The sequence below is a fragment of the Quercus robur genome, chromosome 10 (assembly GCF_932294415.1).
Source record: "Quercus robur chromosome 10, dhQueRobu3.1, whole genome shotgun sequence".
NCBI lineage: Eukaryota > Viridiplantae > Streptophyta > Magnoliopsida > Fagales > Fagaceae > Quercus > Quercus robur.
Window position 1 is genome coordinate 53,237,064 of NC_065543.1, and position 21,981 is coordinate 53,259,044.

General features: G+C 34.9%; 3 protein-coding genes across 4 annotated transcripts; 2 read left to right on the plus strand and 1 right to left on the minus strand.

Annotated features, from left to right (window-relative positions):
• Nucleotides 1–3,677: 3,677 nt before the first annotated feature.
• Nucleotides 3,678–4,640, plus strand: LOC126704345 (uncharacterized). The gene is made up of 2 exons (XM_050403336.1): nucleotides 3,678–4,358; nucleotides 4,413–4,640. Exons 1-2 carry the CDS (start codon nucleotides 3,678–3,680, stop codon nucleotides 4,638–4,640), a joined length of 909 nt encoding a protein of 302 aa, XP_050259293.1.
• Nucleotides 4,641–4,893: 253 nt separating this feature from the next.
• On the plus strand, nucleotides 4,894–9,172 carry LOC126704346 (uncharacterized). Its single transcript, XM_050403337.1, has 5 exons — nucleotides 4,894–5,373; nucleotides 5,542–5,646; nucleotides 5,791–5,954; nucleotides 8,485–8,723; nucleotides 8,994–9,172. The coding sequence occupies exons 1-5, from the start codon at nucleotides 4,894–4,896 to the stop codon at nucleotides 9,170–9,172; spliced, it is 1,167 nt and encodes a 388-aa protein (XP_050259294.1).
• A 4,202-nt stretch (nucleotides 9,173–13,374) lies between these two features.
• Nucleotides 13,375–18,492, minus strand: LOC126701611 (F-box/LRR-repeat protein At5g63520-like). Of its 2 annotated transcripts, none has more exons than XM_050399832.1 (10): nucleotides 18,068–18,492; nucleotides 17,812–17,919; nucleotides 16,677–16,766; nucleotides 16,404–16,544; nucleotides 15,937–16,038; nucleotides 15,819–15,858; nucleotides 15,444–15,584; nucleotides 14,841–15,037; nucleotides 14,090–14,205; nucleotides 13,375–13,942 (listed from the first exon to the last, which is right to left on the minus strand). In XM_050399832.1, the coding sequence occupies exons 1-10, from the start codon at nucleotides 18,332–18,334 to the stop codon at nucleotides 13,516–13,518; spliced, it is 1,629 nt and encodes a 542-aa protein (XP_050255789.1). In that variant the 5' UTR covers nucleotides 18,335–18,492; the 3' UTR covers nucleotides 13,375–13,515. The 2 variants fall into 2 exon arrangements, with proteins under 2 accessions (XP_050255789.1, XP_050255790.1); XM_050399833.1 differs by having other exon boundaries at nucleotides 14,841–15,031; nucleotides 18,068–18,441.
• Nucleotides 18,493–21,981: the final 3,489 nt, after the last annotated feature.

Consider the following 21,981-nt stretch of genomic DNA (forward strand, 5'->3'; position numbering starts at 1 on the left):
TGAAGAAAAAAAGTCTTAAAGCTCCTCCAATCAAATTGTAACACATGGCATTAATCAGACTCCGCCACATGTTGCTCACCCACCCCCAAACTCTTATAAATAGAAGCCTTCCTAAGGCATTTCCATACACATACTTAGACATTTAGAGCACAAACAACAAAAAAGAATATTCAGAAGTACAGAATCTTTGTTGGAATCAAGCCCTGAAGCCTCCAAGAATTTCAATAACTTCAACCTCGAATACGAAGAACACTTGAAGCAAAATCGTCCAAATTACTTGCCTAGATCTTAAAGTTTGCTGGAGTCAAGCTTAAAAGTCTCCAGAAACTTCAACAAACCACAAATTATTGAAGCTCTATGGATTGAGCCCCAAAAGCCCCGAAGAACTTCCATCACAAACCTTTGAAGATGAAGAACATGCGAAGAGGTTCTTGTCAACCTCTTGACCATGATTTCCCTAAAAAAGAAATTAATGAAGAATTGTGTCGATTTAATCCTAATTAGTTTAAAGAGTACAAAATTTGGTTGGGAAAAAAAAATCATAAAAAAGGATGTTACATTTTGTTTATATTGTTACTTATTAATTGAATGATAGATAGTTTAATGATTGTTTGATTGTGTACGTTGAAAAAAAATTTAGTTGATAATATTAATAATGAATCTATAATAAAACAATTTTAAAATACAAAAACTCGTAGAAAAAAAATATAAAACTTTATATTTTTGCATTTTTTTTTGTCACGTTATAATATTCAAGTTTAATTTTTATTAATTTTTTTAATGACCACTCTTAAAAAAATTATAGGGCCACCATTATTAATGGCTGAATTAAATGGAGGCTTAACAAAGGCCTTAATTGAACATTTTTAAAACTTTTTTTTTTTGAGAATCATACATTTTTAAAACTTAAATGATTGAATTGACCAAAAACAAAATTAAAGTACTACTGTAATGAGTTTATGTTCTCTACCAAACAAAAATATATTCCAATTTTCAAACCTAAAGACTAAAGTCTTATGTTCATTAAAAAAAAAAAAAAAAGTCCCAAAAACCTCCGGCTAAGAACTGAACTGGAGTGGCCGACAATGTCCCAAAAAATAAAGAGAACGATTTCCACCTCTGACCAGCACTTAAACATTTTTTAGGGATTTGGTAGGGGTGGGTTTTTTTTTTTTTTTTTTTTTTAAATAAATAATAAAATATTAAAGTTATTAATTAAACATTAAAAAACACCAAATAAAACCTCGTTTTGGGAGGGGACGAATGGCTGGCTAGGGGCGGCTTTACTTGTTAACAAGGAGAAAGGTGGTCAGATCACCTGAACATCGGACTTGAATTTTTATTTTTTTATATACCTTTAAAAAGTTAAATTTTATATTAATATAAATTATTGACCGCTCTAGAAAAAAATCTCAACCACTTAAAAAAAAAAAAAAAAAAAAACTTGAACACCCTCAAAAAAAAAATTTTGAGCCTATTAAAAATAAATTTTCATCTCTCCAAAATTTTGGTTCATTAAAAATTGAACAAAAAAATTATGAAAATTTTTATATTCATAACACTTTCACAAATAAATATTAAATGGCAAGTTGTTATTTGCTATTATTAGTGGACAAAAGATAATTTCAGTAGTAAGTGTGGGTTTGGATACATATGAAAATGCTGGCGTCTGCGTTTTCCTCTTTTTTTTTTTTTTTTTTTTTTTTTGTTTTGGAGAGACCCGCGTTTCTTTTTGACTTTGTCTATCAGTGCACTGTTCACTCTAGCAAAATAAGCGGTGGACAGTGCACTCCAGTGGGTCCCATGCACTGTTTAGGGACCCACAAACCTCACTTTTCAAAAACTTTTTCATTAAAAATTGGTCCCACGGCACTATTCACACATTTAAAAATTATTTTGTTACAGTGTTTTCAGTTTTCAGCAAAATAAACGGTATCCAAATGGATCCTAAGTTCAAATTAAAACCAATAACAACTTATCATTTAAAATTGCCCAAACAAATTCAAATTAGCCCAAAAGCACAAATCAAATGTTTAATTGTGATTTTTTAAATTGTGTTTTCAAAAGGCATATTTTATACATACATACATACATATATATATATATATATATATATTCTAAAAAAATGTATATTTTCAAATAGTTAGCCAGTTGGTGCTTACTTTTAGTCTTTAGTTAAATTTGTTGAATTTATGTAATACATTTTGTACACATACGTATGCATTAAAGTAATACCTGAATATTTTTATTGAATATGATTAATGTAATAGTTGAATGACCAAATTGAATATATTGAATGAACTTATAGTTTACCCTTTATTCTTTTGCTAGCACTATGAACAAATTTCTTATAAGGAAATCACTTTTATTGCAAAATTCATCTTTTAAGCAATTCGTATTTACTTGAATAATCTTCTTTCATATCCTAGCCTATGAGAAAATATCTCATCTTTTCATCCTCATGATCGGGATGAAATAATTAGAGCATATTTACAAAGAGGTTCTTGTCAACCTCTTGACCAGGATTTCCCTAAAATATAAATTAATGGAGAATTGGTCGATTTAATCCTAATTAGTTTAAAGAGTACAAAAATTGGTTGAAAAAGATCATTAAAAAAGATGATGCATTTTGTTTATATTGCTACATATTAAATGAATGCTAGATCAATAGTTTAATAGTTGCTTGGTTGTGTACATTAAAAAAAAAATGTAGTTGATAGCATTGATAATGAATCTATAAAAAAACGATTTCAAAATATGAAAACTTGTTGAATGAAATTTTAAAATTTTTATATATTTGTGTTTTTTTTTTTTTTTTGTCACATCGTTATATTTAAGTTTTTTTTTTTTAAATTAAAATTTGTTTAATTTAAGTTTTTTAATGATCACCTTTAAAAAAATTCTTAGAGCAACCATTGCTAATGGCATAATTAAATGGAGACTTAACAAAGGCCTTGTTTGGTCACTTATAAAACTTAAACGACTGGATTGTCTAAAAAAAAAAAAATTACAAGGCTGAAATGAATTCTAACAAAACTCAAAAGGTGAATTTTGTATTTTAGCCTTATTCTTTCTTATGATAATCCATGCAGCACACCAAAATTCCAACAATTCCATAACATCCACCCCCCTTGAACCTGTGGGCCCACCATAAAGTTCTTGGTGTCGGCTTGGGCCACCTCGACAAATAATGGACACCAGTGGGACCTACGGCCACATGTCTGGCTCTAAACGAAAATCCTCTTAGGAGGTGATTATGGAAGACTCTTTTGATGAAAAAAAGCAAAAGTTGCTAAATGAGGAGGCACGTACTCTGGGCAAACTCATGGCAGACAACCTAGGATCAGCGATGGCTGCTTGGCAACACCACCGTACATAATGAGTATTTTGTGCTAGAACTGTCGGGGGCTTGGGAACCTCCGTACAGTGAATGCTCTCCAGAGAGCATGGAAGAAGCAAGCTCCCATCTGTGTCTTCTTAATGGAGACAAAACTCTCTACTGAACAACTGAATAACATGAAAGGAAACTGGGAATATAACCAAGGATTGGTGGTCTCTAGTGATAGTTCAAGTGGAGGCTTGGCACTCTTATGGAAACCAGGCAGTCAGGTACATGTCAAAAAATTTTCACGCTAGTTTATCGATGCCCATATTGTCTGTGATATAACAGGTATAACATGGAGGCTAACTGGTTTCTATGGCCACCCCGATACCAACAGCGTGAAGAGATATGGACTCTTCTTGAATCCCTTGGACGATCAAACACTCTACCTTGGCTGTGTCTGTGTGACTACAATGAAATTCTCAGCCAAGCGAAAAAGGCTGGAGGATGCCTCCGACCTGCCAAGCAGATGGACCGTTTTCGCATGGCGATCTCACATTGTGGTTTTCTGGACTTGGGCTATTGTGGATCTCCATTCACATGGTCGCGGAACCATCCCACTGAGGGTCGCATTAGCATACGCCTAGACAGGGCGCTTGCCACCGCTGCATGGAAATCCAAATTCCTCGGAGTATCAGTTCAACACCTTTCAATGTCCACCTCAGACCACTCCATGATTGCAGTACATTTGCCACCCTCTAAGACTCGGCTCAAACGTTCTCGACCACCTTTCTGCTTTGAAGCAATGTGGCTTCGTGACCCACGTTGTGCTGAAATAGTGAAGGAGGCATGGATGGAAGGACCATACAACCCAAATGGTGCGCCAATTAGCAACTGCCTTGAAAGCTGTAGAGCTCGGCTATCTGCATGGAACAAAACTGAGTTTGGGCATGTCGGAAGGCAGATTGCAAGGTTGGAAAAGGAATTACAATCTCTAGAACAACATCACCATCCTAACCATGAAAAGATTGAAGAGGTCCGTAAAGCTTTGAATTGCTAGCTTGATGCTGAAAACACAATGTGGCACCAGAGGTCCAGACATTTGTGGATCACTAATAGCGACCGAAACACCTCCTTCTTTCACCAAAAAGCTTCTAACTGTAAAGACAGAAACCTCATCCGAGGCATTACGGACACAAATGGGGTATGGCAAGAGGATGCTCAGGCTGTGGAAAGTGTTGTTCTAGACTACTTCAACTCCATTTTTCAGTCCAACGGCCCTACAAACACTGCTCCAGTAACTGCAGCCGTTCAATGACACTCATATCGTCCTCATCCCAAAGGTGAAAAACCCTACCAAGATAACAGAAAATAGACCCATAAGCCTAAGCAATGTTATCTCTAAATTAGCTTCCAAAGTTATTGCAAATAGGCTTAAATGCTTCCTCCCTGATATCATTAGTGAAAACCAGAGTGCGTTTATGTCTACTCGGCTTATTACAGATAATGCATTAGTGGCTTTTGAGACCATGCATCACCTAAATCAAAAATGAAGTAGGCAGGTTGGGGAAATGGCTTTAAAGCTTGATATGAGTAAAGCTTTTGATAAAGTTGAATGGGGCTGCCTTCATGATATAATGTTAAAGATGGGTTTTAATACTAAATGGGTTAACCTTATGATGCTTTGTGTTACCTCTGTTACATATTCCATCAGGATCAATGGCGAGCCCCGTGGCCATATCACCCCTACGAGATGCTTGCGACAAGGGGACCCCATATCCCTTTTTCTTCTCTTGTTTTGTGCAGAAGGACTATCCGCCCTCCTCAATCAAGCCTCTAGAAGTGGGGCAATCCATGGTGTTGCTGCATGCCCACGGGGTCCACAGATCTCCCACCTTTTCTTTGCAGATGATAGTATAATCTTCTGTCGAGCCACTAGTGTTGATTGTACTCACCTACAACACATCTTGGAGACCTATGAACAAGCATCTAGCCAACAACTCAACCATGACAAGACTACCTTATTCTTCAGCAAAAACAGAACACTTGAGGTTTAGGAGGACATTAAACATCGTTTTGGGGCAGAAGTTATCAGACAACATGAGACTTATCTGGGGTTACCTTCCCTGGTGGGTCGTTCAAAAAGAAATACCTTTCGAGCACTTAAGGAAAGACTAGATAACAAGCTCTCGATATAGAAGGAGAAGTTGCTCTCACAGGTCGGAAAGGAAATCCTCATCAAGGCAGTGGCTCAAGCGATTCCCACCTATACAATGAGTGTTTTTAAGCTTCCAGACTCCCTTTATGATGAGATGACAAGTATGGTTTGTAAGTTTTGGTGGGACCAAAAGGAAGGGAGAAATAAAATGGCTTGGTTAAGCTGGGAAAAAATGTGTGCACCCAAAAAAGATGGAGGTTTAGGCTTTTGTGATCAAAAATCTTTTAACATTGCACTCTTGGCAAAACAGGGCTGGCACCTTCAAAGCAACACACGCTCCCTAGTTCATCGTGTTCTCAAGGCATGTTACTTCCCTGACCGTGACTACATCCATGCTGAATTGGGCCGAACACCCTCCTATGCTTGGAGAAGCATAATGGCTGCCCAAGATGTTGTTGGGGCCGGTCACCGATGGCAAGTGGGTGATGACACTTCTATACAGATTGGGAGAGATAAATGGCTGCCAAAGCCCTCTACTTTCCAAGTCATCTCTATGCCAAACACCTTACTTGAGACTGCAATACGTAATAAAAGTTTCAGTCTTCCTATCAAAAAAAGAAAAAAGAAAAACTAATTAAGTGAGATTCGAATCTTGTTAAAGGAGTACCATTTGTGTCAATTTAATCTTGAAATTTTAAAAATGGATTTCAGATGACTTTTATTCATACTTACCTAAGTTACCTTTAAAATATAATTTTTAAATTTGGAGAAGTTGTACATCTTTTATCTATTTGATTTTGTATTAATGAGGATCAAAATTAACTATGATATGGATATAAAAGAGTCCCATTTTATGTACTCAGTCCATTCAAATCATTTGAGTAGCACATTCAAAATGATTAAGCAAGATTTCAATTTAATAAGCTTTCCAACATCTTGCCCAAAATTATAATTGTGCCCTACAACTACCATAACATAAATTCAACATAATGGCCGCCATAACCCACCATGAAACTTGCATATAAACCTAATTCCAAGAAAATTATAATTGTTGCCCCTACAACTACCATAACATAAATTCAACATAATGGCCGCCATACCCCACCATGAAACTTGCATGTAAACCAAATTCCAAGACATGTTTGAGGTAACACTAATTATTTATAATTAAAAAACCATAGCTTCTTAAGAGAGAGAGAGAGAGAGATAACACTAACTTGGGCATCAAAGATCCCAAGCCCAACATCACACCAATGTCTTCTTATATCTTTTTTTTTTTTTTTTTTTGGTAGGTATTCATTGTCCACATCAGCGATACAATCAACTAATTCATCAATTATAAGTTGAACAACTATTTTTGTTAAAATTAATTCTATCAGGGAAGTTAAAATGAGTAATATTATATGATTTTTAAATTTTCATGATGTAAGATAACACAATAGTAGTTAACTATCAGGGAAGTTAAATTGTAATTTGCCTCTCTTTATTTATTGTTTTTCCAAGACAACTTGTAAACTACATCAGTAGACATTTTCTACCTTTTCTGTTTAGGTTTAGAGCTAACATGACCTGTAGTTTTATTCATTTTCCAAATAACTTGTACCTTAATACCCCTCCAACTTTTGAATGTGTACTTTCATACCTCGATGGTCACAATGCCTGATATGTCAGCCAAACGCTCCTACAAATAGCCAGAACAAACTTAAATCTTTGAGGTAACTGAGGGAAATCGAATGATTCTAGAGCACAAGGCTGATGATAGAGCAACACAATCAATTTTGGGTGTAAGCAAAAATTGAATTCAAATCTCTTATTCAACCGTTAGAGATTTTACCAGTTTTATGTATGTATAAATACAATTAACTTTTAAGTTCCTTAATTGCTGATGATAGCTCTATCATCATATCAAGATATCAATCGGTTTTTGGGGTAGGAGGGAATTGAACCCCAGATCTCTTATTCAACCATCAGAAATTTTACCAATTAAGTTAACTAGAACCCATATAAATATAATCGTTTGAACTTTGAATCGTATGTCATTTACTATTATTATTATTATTATATATAATTATTTGAACTTTGAAATCTATGCCATTTACTATTGTTATTTTTTTTTATGTATATATAAATACAATTAACTTTTAAGTACCCGTCAAAGGCCTTGTAGCTGAAATGACACTTCCTCATGTACAAAATGCTTGAGGGTCTAAGGGGGAAAGGGTTTGAGTTACGGGATTAGCAGCATGTTGTAATTATTTCTCAAAAAAAAAAAAAAAAACTTTTAAGTACCTTGATTGAATTCTATGTGACATAAGTAATGTCGAACTCTGATAACAACATTGGCCATTGAACAGTCCTTCTTGGTAGAACTTTGAAACCTATGTCATGGAAAATGCCGGCCATACCAAAAAAAAAAAAAAAATCCCACAACTTGTCGTATAGCGAGTTGTGAGTGGTGAAGATTAAATGGTTGTTCCACATCTTCACCACTTGCAACTTGTCACATGGCGAGCTGTGACAAAAATTATGAGATTTTACTAGAATTCATTTTAGTCCTTTTTAACTTTATTTTAAGTTATTTTTGTCCTCTAAGTGTCCGTTTAAGAATAGTTTGTCTAACTTTTTGTTAAAAATATCCTAAAGCATACCTGTGAGAAAAATTGAGATTTTAAAAAATTATAAGTAAAAACTAAAAATTGTATTCAATCGAGGCTTCCATTAGACCTCCATTTAATAATGTTGTTTTTGGTGATTTTTAAATATTTAATTAATAAACTTATTATTTTAATATTTATTTCTAAATAATAATGATAAATAAATAAATAAATAAATAAATAAACCAAATGACATCATTGAGAGAGAGAAACTATTCTCTAGGGTCTAGGCCCAAGGAATTAGAAACTTTTTTTTTTCTATGGCTATGTTTGCACAATAGCATACCCTCGGCGGAAGTGTTGGGTTCAAGAGGTTTAAACTTTAACCCAATATGTATGATGTGTCACAGGAGCAATGAGTCCATAGACCACCTTCTCAGGGAGTGCGAAATAGCTCAAAAATTCTGGCAAGAATTGCAAATCCCTTATTGCCTAAGAGATTCCTTTAAGCTTCGAATTGGAGAGTGGCTTGAACTCAATTGCAAGGCTAGGATGAGCTCCAAATTTATGGGTATTCTGTGGAAGTTACTGTTTCTGATGGGAGTATGGCAGCTATGGTTACATTGGAATAACTTTGTGTTTTGGACAGGTAAGGTGGACCACCTGATATTGAAATGATGCATCTAGGTCAGTGTAGAATTTTTCTCCATTGGTATGGATACAAAAGTAAAAAACCCCAAAACCATCATTCCAGTAGGGTGGGAGAAGCCACTAAAAGGGTGGATGAAACTAAATTCAGATGGTTCAACTTTGGGAAACCCAGGAAGGGCCAGGGGAGGAGGTATAATTTGAAATCATGAAGGAGATTGGATACGAGGGTATGCTAGAGCTCTTGGTAATACCAACAATATTGTTGCAGAACTGTGGGCACTAAGAGATGGGCTGAACTTGGCAAGGGAGCTCAGGTTGAATAACCTTATTATAGAACTTGATGCTTTAAGTGTTGTAATTCTCATGAACAATGACTCTAAAAATTTGTTGATGAAACCCCTCCTAACTGATTGCAAGAACCTATTGAAGGCAATCCCAAATAAGTAGGTAATACACACCTACCGCAAAGCTAACCAGTGTGCAAACGCATTGGCAAAGCTAGGAGCTAACTCCTTATCATCTTTTGTTGTCTTTTAGAACCACCGCTTGTGGTGGAAAATATTTTGGCTTTTCATAAAGTAAATATGCATGGTAATAGACTTGTTAATTCCTAGTTAATGTAGTAATCTTGGTTTACCCAAAAAAGAATTTTTTTTTTTATTTATTTAATAAAACCAAGGAATTAGAAACAGTTTGACTAATGAAAGTTCAAAACTATTCTCCAGCAAACAAAAGTATACATGTTTAGCACCAAAAAAAAAAAAAAAAAGTATATATTTCAATTTTCAAACCTAAAGACTAAGTCTTATATTAGGTTTACCCAAAAAAAAAAAAAAAAGTCTTAAATTATTATAATGTATTGCGAAGAAAATGGGTCTACGAAACCTCCGGCAAAGAACTGAACTGGAGTCGCCGACAATGTCCAAAAAAATAAGGGATTTGGTAGGGGTGGGTTTTTTTTTTTTTTTTTTAATTAAAATTTTTAATTAAAAAAAATAAATAAATATTAAATTTATTATTTAAACATTAATAAAACACCAAATAGGACCTCGTTTTGGGAGGGGACTAATGGCTAGGGGCGGCTTTCCTGGTCAGATCACATGAACATTGGACTTTGAAATATTTTTTTATATACCTTTAAAAAGTTAAATTTTAAATTAAAATAGATTCTTAACTGCCTTAGGAAAAAAAAATCTTGACCATTTTTATAAAATATTAGCCTCTGAGTACGCGCTCACGCGCGTGTTTAGAGGCTCTTCTATTTTTTGTGTAAGGATTAATCTAAAGTATTTATTATAATTTGAAATTACTACATTTTCTAATAAAAAAAAAAAAAAAAAAAACATAAGAGTGTGATAAGTATTATGTGTGGTGAAATAATTTTTCATCACACCCCTAGGTCTTTTTTGTAATTGAAAAATGTACTAATCCCAAATTTTAATAAATGCTTTAGATTAATTCTTACCCAAAAAATAGAAGCACCACTGAGTTAAAACTTAAAACACTTCAAATTTTAGAAATTCATATGTGAAACTCTTAGCATGACTGAACAGATTTTCTTCAAAATCATTCTCTTGTATTTCAAAATAGAAAATTAGGATACTGTTAAAAACGTAGTAACCCCTAAAACTTCCAATCTCCCAAATCTTCCAATCCCCCAAATCAAAAATTCAGAAGACGCATTAAAAAATGACAAAATTGATTCCCCAATTTTTACCATCTTCAAAGGATAGCAACTTCTTAAACATTGAATTAGGAAATTGAAATGATTTTGAGTAATCAATCTAATCCAAAATATTAGAATAAAGGGAAAAAAATTTCTGAAAGCAAAGTAACTAAAAATTTTGTCTAAATAAATAGAACAAAGCATTAAAATAAAAAAGATCTATTTTTCTTTTTTTTGGATAGAATAAAAAAAATCTTTGAAAAGTAACGAAAGCTTTCAAAAGAGAGTGGAAACTGAACGAAGTGATCATAGGATTTTTTAGCTTGCATATTTCTCAATGTAAACATTATTTCTCAGCGTAAACAGACAAAATATAAACAAATTTTAATAAAGACAAAATACGAACAATTTTGATAAGTAAATGAACAACCTACGTATTACATCTTATGCACAACAATTAAAAAAATCCCCACACATCAATAAACCCATCTTGAGACATAAATTATTAATAGAACCAAAGAAAAAAATAAATAAATAAACCCATCACTTTGCCAATGGGATAAGAGGGAGTCCTAGAACTCTATAGAAACAAAGAATGAAACTGGTGATTGCTATTGAATTGCGATTCCTCAAAAGAACAAAACTTATACACCCCTCAAAACTCATACTTTGTAACTCTGTTTTGGGTGGTTGCCTCCTCCTTGCTAGTCACCACTCTTAACAAAATGTGAAAATGGTTACTGCTTTGAGTAACATAGCAAGATTGGCCTCTTCCAGTGTGTGTGTGTGTGTTTTCTTTTTTTTTGGTAACTTTCAGGAGATTGGGGATAGAAATGGATTGACAATTGTGCATAGAAAGTCTATGGTGAATTTGAGTTTGTTGAAAGGCTGTGGAGATTTTTTTTTTGTTCAAGATGAAAGAAAAAAAAAATAGAAGAAGCAAGAGGAGGATGTAAACTGAAACTGTATTCGTTTTTTTTTTTTTTTTTTTTTTTTTTTTTTTTCAATTTGATGAAGGATAAGAGATCAGGCAGTTTTTGGGTTGTAAACTGCCGACTCAGAGGTGGGAAAAAAAAACAGTTTTATTTTATTAAAAAAAACTGTATTGGTACTTGACTATTAATGTGAGGGACAAAATCTGAAGGTGGGACAAAAAATTGAGTTTGTTGAAAGGCGGTGGAGATATTTTTCTGTTCAGGATGAAAGAAAAAAAAATTAGAAGAAGCAGGAGAAGGATGTAAACTGAAATTGTATCTGGTTTTTTTGCAATTTGATGGAGGATAAGAGATCAGGCAGTTTTTGGGTTGTAAATTGCTGAAGCAGAGGTGGGGAAAAAAAATAGTTATTTTATTAAAAAAAAAAGGTTGTATTAGTACTTAACTATTAATGTGAGGCACTCTAAAAATAGAAAACTATTAATGTGAGGGACAAAATGTGGAGGTGGGACAAAAAACTTTTTTGATAGAAACGTGGGGTTTTTTTTTTTTTTTTTTTTTTTCATTAGGTTTTTTGTTTTTAATTTTTAAGAAGAAGTTAAAAACATTTTAAATAAATTGTAATATATATCTATTTTTTTTTTTTTTTGGGATAAAGTAGAGGATGTTAAAAAAAAAAAAAATTGATTTGAAGTTAACGTGAGGATGATTTATTTTTTTAAAAGAAAAAAAACTTTGAAAAAGTGGGTTAGTGGGAGAATGATCCTGTTTTGTAGGAAATGTTTTAGGTGAGAGTTAGAGATATATTTTTACTAAGTTATCCTTAAGTTTTGCCTCTACTTAAACATAGGCTATAGGGGTATTTTGGAACAAAAAAAAAATCTGGTCTAAACAAGTGCAGCCCCTTAAATAGTAGTATAGAAAAAGTAAAAACTTGAACACCCTATAATATATATGTGTGTGTGTGTGTATTTGAGCCCATTAAAAATAAATTTTCATCTCTCCAAAATTTTGGTTCATTAAAAGTTGAACCAAAAAATTATGTGAAATTTCATGCCCACAACACTTCATATATAAATCCTAAGTAACCGGTTATTACTTGCTATTATTAGTAGACAAAAAGTAATTTCAATAGTATGTTCAAATTAAAACCAAAAACAACTTTTCATTTAAGATTTGTTGTGAAAGTATTATGAACATAATACTTCTTAAAAATTTCCCAAACAAATACAAATTAGCCCAAAAACCCAAATCAAATGTTTAATTGTGATTTTTTTTTTTTTTGAGAAAGTAATTGTGATTTTTTAAATTGTGCTTTCAAAAGTCATATCATATATATATATAAGTTGAACAACTATTTTTGTTAAAATTAATTCTATCATAAAAGTTAAAACGAGTAATATAAAATGATTTATACATTTTCATGATGTAAAATAAGTAAATAACACAGTAGCAGTTAACTATCAGGGAAGTCAAATCGTAATTTGCCTCTCTTTATTTATTGTTTTTCCAAGACAATTTGTAAACTACATCACTAGACATTTTCCACCTTTTCTGTTCAGGTTTAGAGTTAACACGACCTGTAGTTTTATTCATTTTCCAAATGACTTGTAGCTTAATTAATACCCCTCCCACTTTTGAATTTTTACTTTCATAACTCGATGGTCACAATGCCTGATATGTCAACTAGTGAGGTCAAATTGTTTTCTTATAATGTTACAAAGAAACCAATGGTGCAGGTTCAGCAACTAAAAACGAGAAAAGAAAAAGAATGTAAAACCATGAGCTACCCACTATTTTAACTTGTACTCCTACCCTCAAAAGTAAAATTTGCAAGATAATGTTATTTTGATTTGTACTATTTTGAAACTATTTGGAGATCTAGTTATGTTTTTAAACCAACTTGATGACAGCATTTGTGCCAAACGATCCTACAAATAGCCAGAACAAACTTAAATCTTTGAAGCAACTGAGGGAAATCGAATGATTCTGGAGCACGAGGCTGATAAACTTAACGACTCGGGTTTGATTTTGCATAAACATTGAAATTGAATTGCTCAAAGTCAAATCATCTCCAATCTCTATAGCATCAGTTGAAATTTTTCCAGGCAATATGCAGATAAAAACTGACAGCTTTGTTAGAAAAACATTAGTAGTCCATAAGGCAATCTAATAAGAGCAGAAAAAATTTAACACTCTGGACATGTATATGACATCACTAGATAAACTGTGCTACCGACATGCAGACAGCAGCGGGAAGACTTCTCTTTGTTGCTTTCTTCAATCAAACCTGAAGAGGCACGAACAATTTCGCCACTGCAGAATACTCCTGCCAATGGTACCCCAGGAAAGTCCTCTATGAATGGAGAGCTAACAAGGTTGCGGCGTTTAAAGAATGAGTCACTGCACCCACAACATGAGAAAATAAACCCTCCAAAAACTTCCTTCTTAATATTAACAGGAACAGCCCTCTTGTGATGACAATTGTTGGAACTTCCATCTTGCTTCAAGCTTTTGAGATTTACAGAGGCATTATTACGATCTGAACGGTAGAATTGGAAGTAATCACCAGTTCTGATGTTAAAACCATCGACATAAAGGCTACTTTCACCTCCCCTGTCAATAGCCAAAAAACTCAAAAGACATTATTTAAAAAAAGAAGAATGCAACAAAGAATTAGTTAACTTCAACACTAGTCAAGTGACGGCGAAAGAAACACCAATAACACAATTATTCATTTAAGAATAAATTTCAAATAGTTACCCTCTAACTCGATGAAATGCCAAGGATGTTATCGTCTTTTCCTTTGACCGAATACAGTAATTTCTTTGTTTAGTAACCCCAATGTACAGTGGGTACAGCTCATAATGATAATCCAACTGTAACATATTTCAGTTTATGAGAAGCCAGCATATAGAAAGAGAAAAGATGACATAATACAAGTATACACATCTCATTCTATATAAAAAAGTTCTTAAATTTTATAATCTGTGAGTGAGTGTAGGGGCAGGCGGGGCATAGCACCACAAACCACACACGCTTCTACTATCACTGGTATAAATGAATAGTTGAAGAAACCAGAAATATCCATAAGAATGAGCTAATGATCTATCACAAAGAGACTCTAGTAAATCATTTCCTTAAGTATCAGAGTGCATCTAAAGCATCAATATAGTCTCCATGCTCATTTCATGTGCATCTAAGGCATAAACATAGTCTCCATGCTTATTTGAGTACCAAAAAGAAGAAAGAAGAAAGAAGAAAGAAGAAAAGTAGTTGAAGATTATCATGTTATAATCCTAATGTCCCACATGGATTAAATGTAAGCTTAACCACGTGTTTATAAGCTCTTGAGCACCCTTCCCTTGCAAGCTAGTTTTTAAGGGTAAGTTCTATCCATGAGTTCCTAACATTTGGTATCATCTCCTGGTCCCATGATTTCAAGAGAAAAGAATCCATGGGAAGCAACATTTTGATTCAACCACAAATTTATTGTTTGAAAATACTAGTGTACCTCATTACTGATATCATCTAACATTGTTTGGCCATCAAGAATATCCCTATCTCCTTCCCTTCTAGCAGTAAGCCATGTAGAAGTAGTACGACGAGGTGAATTAGGTCCGTCCAACGTAACAGAAGCTGCCTTGTATTTGGGACCTATTGCCGATACACCATTGGACAATGCAACACGAAATTGAATATCCCCTATACCTTATTGTACACAGAAAATCCAAGGAAAGAGAGAGAGAGAGAGAGAGATATAAGTGATAGAAAATCATAACTTCAAGCAAAAGGAAAGTAAGAACATAGAATACAGACAAGTATATAACGTGAAGAATTGAATTAGAGTAATTGAACTCAAAAAAAAAAAAAAAAAATAGAGTAACAGAGATGTAAAAACACAGAGACCATATAATGATGGGACAGAGTTGAGCTTCACCAAGCACCCCTCTCCTGTTAATTGTACATATATTTTTCAATTTATTTCCCATGATTATCCATAAATCTATTAATACATAATAATATAAAATATGCATGTCAGAAAATAATGTCTTAATTCATTTTGGACGCATAAGATAACAAATAGTACCACATAAATAAACACTATAATAACTACCACTAGACTTGTGTCTATCCCTTGCAAATACTAGAGCTACAGCATCTTCACAGTAGCCATTTCCACAGAAACCTCTACTGTTATATCGAAAGCGGCCTCTCTCATCACCCACAATCACAGTTTCCTTTGGCATGGCATAATCTGCAATACACAAGTTGTAATCAACTAAAGTCGGTCAAGCATTAGCTTGCCACTAACAGATCATCAAAATTCACTAGTAATAGTATAAACTTCCAAGGACCAAAGGAATCTTCCATTACATAGCCTTTCTCAGAAACCAAACGAAAGATTTAATTTCTTCTCCTCTAAAATAAAGTCTAATAAAAGAAAAAAAAAAACAAATAAAAGAAATTGAATGGGCAGATCAATACTCACCCAACACATCAATATGGGGTTTCAAGTCCACAAGCCTTTCCTATAAAATCATCCACATCACATGTTAGTAACACAACCAAGGAGGAACTGTTCTAAAGATATAGAAGGATGAACTTACTCCAAACATTATAATCCCAACTGGGGATGTACAACCCGAAACCGAGGCTGTGTATTTCTTAATATCCTTCACAAACTTGTCAGTCATTGCCACTTTGGGTTCCTAATATCCAAATATTTCTTAATGTCATCTCATAATAAATTTAACACCTTTCCTTAAAAATTAATAAATGACAAAAAGTTGCCAATTTTCACTGAAAAATTAATGCAGTATCCTAACATAAAAAAAAAAAAAAAAAAACACCATAATATCAATATTTCATAACATAAAGCCATTATTATCTTGAACACCCTGCCACATCATCTAAGATGGCTATTTCAAATAAACTCATTATATTAACATAATATCAATATTATAATGACCTTTTACTCAAAAAAATATATATAATATTAATACTTCATATTTCCTAACATAAAGCCGTTATTAGAGAAAATCAGCATTCATGTTTCAGTGCAAAAGTTAGTCACCCAGGGATTTCCTAGAAGTGGGATTGCATCAACTTTTAATCCTGGTACATAGCCAATAGTCAAAACAATGCCATGATTTGTATCTTCTATGTTCGAGCCATATTCATCGTCTGAATCACCATCAGTAGCTCCCCAATTTGCCTACATTAACATTTAAGTTGTTAAAAAAAATCAACATAAGTAAAATCATTATTCTTCTACGACAACTTCCCCCAAAAATGACAATTTACCAATAAAAAGTACCCAAAGAAAAGGAGAGAGAGAGAGATGAACCTCTCTAAATTCATTGGTAAGCGCATCCCTTCCAATTAGTCCATTGGCAATAGAAATAACGATCGGAGTTCTCTTAAACCTTCTCACAATCTGTATTATATGCACTAACAAACATTTAAGTCACAATCTAAATAAGGCTAAACTACACTTTCCATTCCTTATATTTGGTTTGTGCTCAATTGTCATCCCTCAAAATGTTTACAAATTGACTGAAATACAACATTAACAAATTATATTTCACCCCATCAATTGTACTACAAAATGTTTACAAATTGACAAGACAATAATTGTGACAACTGTGATTGGTGAATAAAATAAATTTCTTTACTATGCTTTTGTCTTATGTTTAGAAATTGAAACTCGAGTTTGTAAGACTAATGTAGTAAAATTTGTATTTTCTCAAACATGAATTCAACCAAAAAAAGAAAAAGAAAAAATAAGACCGATTTCAAGGATAAAAGTGCAACATTCTAAATTTTGGAAAGGAAAATCAAACTTGGGCCAAAAATTATATTTCAGCCTTAAAATAACATTAACAAATTATATACATATACGTATACACACATGTGTATGCTAAAATATCCTTTTCAGCACTAAAATATAGCTCACCTTATATTTTCATCCTTAAAATTTAAAAAGTTCTTTTACTATCTCCAGAAATATAATACTCTCTACTCCTATTAAGTTTTTGTGGACAAAAATAATACCTTGAAGATATTTTAGGAACAAATTTACCTTAATTTTTTTTTTTTTTTTTAAATTCTGTTACATATGCTCACAAAAAATGAATGGGATGGCAGAAATGAGGCTTTTTTCACCCGTTAGGCTAATTTCCCAAACACATTAGTTATATGTCCGATTTTGTTAGGTGACCACTTTTGAAATTTAAGTCTCAGATGCTCGAGTTTCATGCAGAAAATCATGAGATGATTTTTTTTTTTTTTTTTTTTTTTTTTTAAGTTGAATTGAGTTTTAGAAACTCGAGTTACAAAAGTGGTCACATAACTAATATATTCGCAAAATTAGCTTCACGGGGGCCATAAAAAACCCGAAATGAGTGACATTTTAATATTTTTTTTCGCGACGAAGAAAATAGAAACTAATTTAAAAAAGAAAGATTAAGATGAATCCATACAGAGCGAAAAGCATCAGGCAACTCGAATCCACGGGCAATGTTTGCGATAACGAAATGCGGTCGAATCGGCTCCGATAGCACTTTATCAAGAACATCTTCCACAGCACCCTATATCAATTTTCAACACATACAAAAAAAATAATAATAAAATAAAAAAATCCACACTTCAGTTAATGCAATCAATGTACTCAAAACCCTAATTTGAAGCAGAGAAATAGGAGAAGGGTAGAGTGGTAAATTTGTTCTTTTTACATACAAAGGGACAGGGATCGAGAGAGAGAGCAGAAGCGAACTTAGGGCGAGAGAGGACGCGATTGCAGACTGTGTTCCACAGTTTCGAAACGCACGTCGCTGATGCGAACGACAACGCCGGTAGTCTCGCTAGAATGTTCTGCAGTACGTCGTCGTTTAGCAGAGCGAACAACGACGACGACGACGACAACCCTGTTGTCGTAGTACAGTGCGTTTTGATTTTGGATCTCCTCGATGAGGATGATGATGACGACGACTCTGCCTCGCTCATCGTTGTTGTGAAATGCAAAGTATAGAATAGTACCCGCGTGATTTTATATGTAACTAACACATAATCCCGCGGGAACTATTCCCGCCAAATGATACTAACGCACAAAGCATTGCAGTGTGTTTAGATTTGACGCCTTAAAATTTTAAGATTTATAGATTTTATCTCTTTAATTTTTTAAGCTATTATTGGACAAACTAAATACACCAGACAAGTTTACGCAGGACTTAACAAAAAAAAATGGCCGGAAAGGCTGTTGATTCAAATGGAATAAAACTTTAAAAAGGATAAAATTTAAATTTTAAAATTTTAAAGTGTAAAATTTAAACGCATTCAGACTTTAAATGTATAGTTTGCAATTTGACATTTATTTTGTTTTTTTTTTTTTTGTTTTTTTTGTTTTGATAAACACAATAATTTGAAACCTATAACAATAGATATCCTTTTAATATTGGCAAATGCTAATTTTAGGGATAAGAGAATCAACCGATTAAGCTTATTACTAAAACTCTAGCCTTTTGTGTGTTGAATTAAGTGAGATTTGAAAATTTTGTTAAATTATCATTTGTTTCAATTTAATCTTGAAGTTTTAAAAATAGATTTAAGATGACTATTATTCATACTTAGTTTTCAAAAAAAATATATATATATATATATTGTGGGGCCCAATAATTTATGGGTCCGGCCCGTTTGCCCATGGGGAGTCCACAGGCCCAAGCCGAAGAAGGCCATGGCCCAAGCTCAAAATAAGAGGCACAAAATGGCCCGGAGATACAGCCGAGGACAGCTTAGTCCTCGGCAGACCCAAAGTCTCATTGATGAAAGTGGTATACGAGCAAACTTTAAAGATCAGAAAATATCTCAGGGAAGTTGTCCTTAATACCCTTCACTGATAAGACTCTACACCTAACAGAACCTGATTCTTAGGCTTTATTAACCATCCCCAATAATTCCGGGATTAGACTGACGGGACAGATAGCAGTCCTAAAAAAGTTGACCCTACACGTGGACAAGGGACAGCGAACGTAGGCTAGTATAAAAGGGAAGATAAACTAATCAGAAAGGGATCCCCCATCTCACTTCCTGGGAAAAACTCCAGGGATGAGAATGCCCGGACAATATATGTACACCACCACGAAAAACCCATCGCCGGGTAACCGGAGAAAGACATTAGTGCTCCTCGGACATGATCCGAGGAGTCCAATCCCTCAAGTTACAAAGCTGTAGAGCTTGGATATCCAGGCTGAAGCCTTTTCTTATCTGAGTTTCCCTAAAGTCCGGTTCGGACCAACGCCCTGTGACCAAACGCTAGCCTTTCAAGCCCACTCTCTACAAATCTTATTGTGAGGGATCCTTCACGCGCGAACCCAACGTCATTGTTGGGCCATTTGAGAATCGTGTCCCTACAATTGGCGCCGTCTGTGGGAAGGCTTGCGCGTTGGCACGGATGGAGCATGAGTCAACTCTCTAGCAAGCAGAGATTCGCGAGTTTTTCCCATCTCCGGTGACCTGCAGTTGTCGCTCCGATATAAACTGGTGCCAGGGCTTACATCTTGTAGTGCCAACGGCACGGGCAGCTCTAGGGGCTTCCGACCTCAAGTCAGCTCTCCCAATCATGGCCAAGGGGCTGACCTGCGAAAAAAGCAAATAAGTACCTAAAAAGTTTTGGACAGAACTAAGGCCTTGCATGATCCTCGGACTCAAGCCTATGGGGAAACCAAGTACACAAAAGAAAAACCATAAGTTTTGGACAGAACCAAGGCCTTGCATGGTCCTCGGACTCAAGCCTATGGGGAAACCAAGTACACAAAAGAAAAAACATAAGTTTTGGACAGAACCAAGGCCTTGCATGGTCCTCGGACTCAAGCCTATGGGGAAACCAAGTACACAAAAGAAAAACCATAAGTTTTGGACAGAACCAAGGCCTTGCATGGTCCTCGGACTCAAGCCTATGGGGAAACCAAGTACACAAAAGAAAAAACATAAGTTTTGGACAGAATCAAGGCCTTGCATGGTCCTCGGACTCAAGCCTATGGGGAAACCAAGTACACAAAAGAAAAAACATAAGTTTTGGACAGAACCAAGGCCTTGCATGGTCCTCGGACTCAAGCCTATGGGGAAACCAAGTACACAAAAGAAAAAACATAAGTTTTGGACAGAACCAAGGCCTTGCATGGTCCTCGGACTCAAGCCTATAGGGAAACCAAGTACACAAAAGAAAAACCATAAGTTTTGGACAGAACCAAGGCCTTGCATGGTCCTCGGACTCAAGCCTATGGGGAAACCAAGTACACAAAAGAAAAAACATAAGTTTTGGACAGAACCAAGGCCTTGCATGGTCCTCGGACTCAAGCCTATGGAGAAACCAAGTACACAAAAGAAAAAACATAAGTTTTGGACAGAACCTAGGACTTGCATGGTCCTCGGACTCAAGCCTATGGGGAAACCAAGTACACAAAAGAAAAAACATAAGTTTTGGACAGAACCTAGGACTTGCATGGTCCTCGGACTCAAGTCTATGGGGAAACCAAGTACTGAGAAAAACATAAGTTTTGGACAGAACCAAGGCCTTGCATGGTCCTCGGACTCAAGCCTATGGGGAAACCAAGTACACAAAAGAAAAACATAAGTTTTGGACAGAACCTAGGACTTGCATGGTCCTCGGACTCAAGCCTATGGGGAAACCAAGTACTGAGAAAAACATAAGTTTTGGACAGAACCAAGGCCTTGCATGGTCCTCGGACTCAAGCCTATGGGGAAACCAAGTACACAAAAGAAAAACATAAGTTTTGGACAGAACCAAGGCCTTGCATGGTCCTCGGACTCAAGCCTATGGGGAAACCAAGTACACAAAAGAAAAACCATAAGTTTTGGACAGAACCAAGGCCTTGCATGGTCCTCGGACTCAAGCCTATGGGGAAACCAAGTACACAAAAGAAAAACCATAAGTTTTGGACAGAACCAAGGCCTTGCATGGTCCTCGGACTCAAGCCTATGGGGAAACCAAGTACACAAAAGAAAAAACATAAGTTTTGGACAGAACCAAGGCCTTGCATGGTCCTCGGACTCAAGCCTATGGGGAAACCAAGTACACAAAAGAAAAACCATAAGTTTTGGACAGAACCAAGGCCTTGCATGGTCCTCGGACTCAAGCCTATGGGGAAACCAAGTACACAAAAGAAAAAACATAAGTTTTGGACAGAATCAAGGCCTTGCATGGTCCTCGGACTCAAGCCTATGGGGAAACCAAGCACACAAAAGAAAAAACATAAGTTTTGGACAGAACCAAGGCCTTGCATGGTCCTCGGACTCAAGCCTATGGGGAAACCAAGTACACAAAAGAAAAAACATAAGTTTTGGACAGAACCAAGGCCTTGCATGGTCGTCGGACTCAAGCCTATGGGGAAACCAAGTACACAAAAGAAAAACCATAAGTTTTGGACAGAACCAAGGCCTTGCATGGTCCTCGGACTCAAGCCTATGGGGAAACCAAGTACACAAAAGAAAAAACATAAGTTTTGGACAGAACCAAGGCCTTGCATGGTCCTCGGACTCAAGCCTATGGAGAAACCAAGTACACAAAAGAAAAAACATAAGTTTTGGACAGAACCTAGGACTTGCATGGTCCTCGGACTCAAGCCTATGGGGAA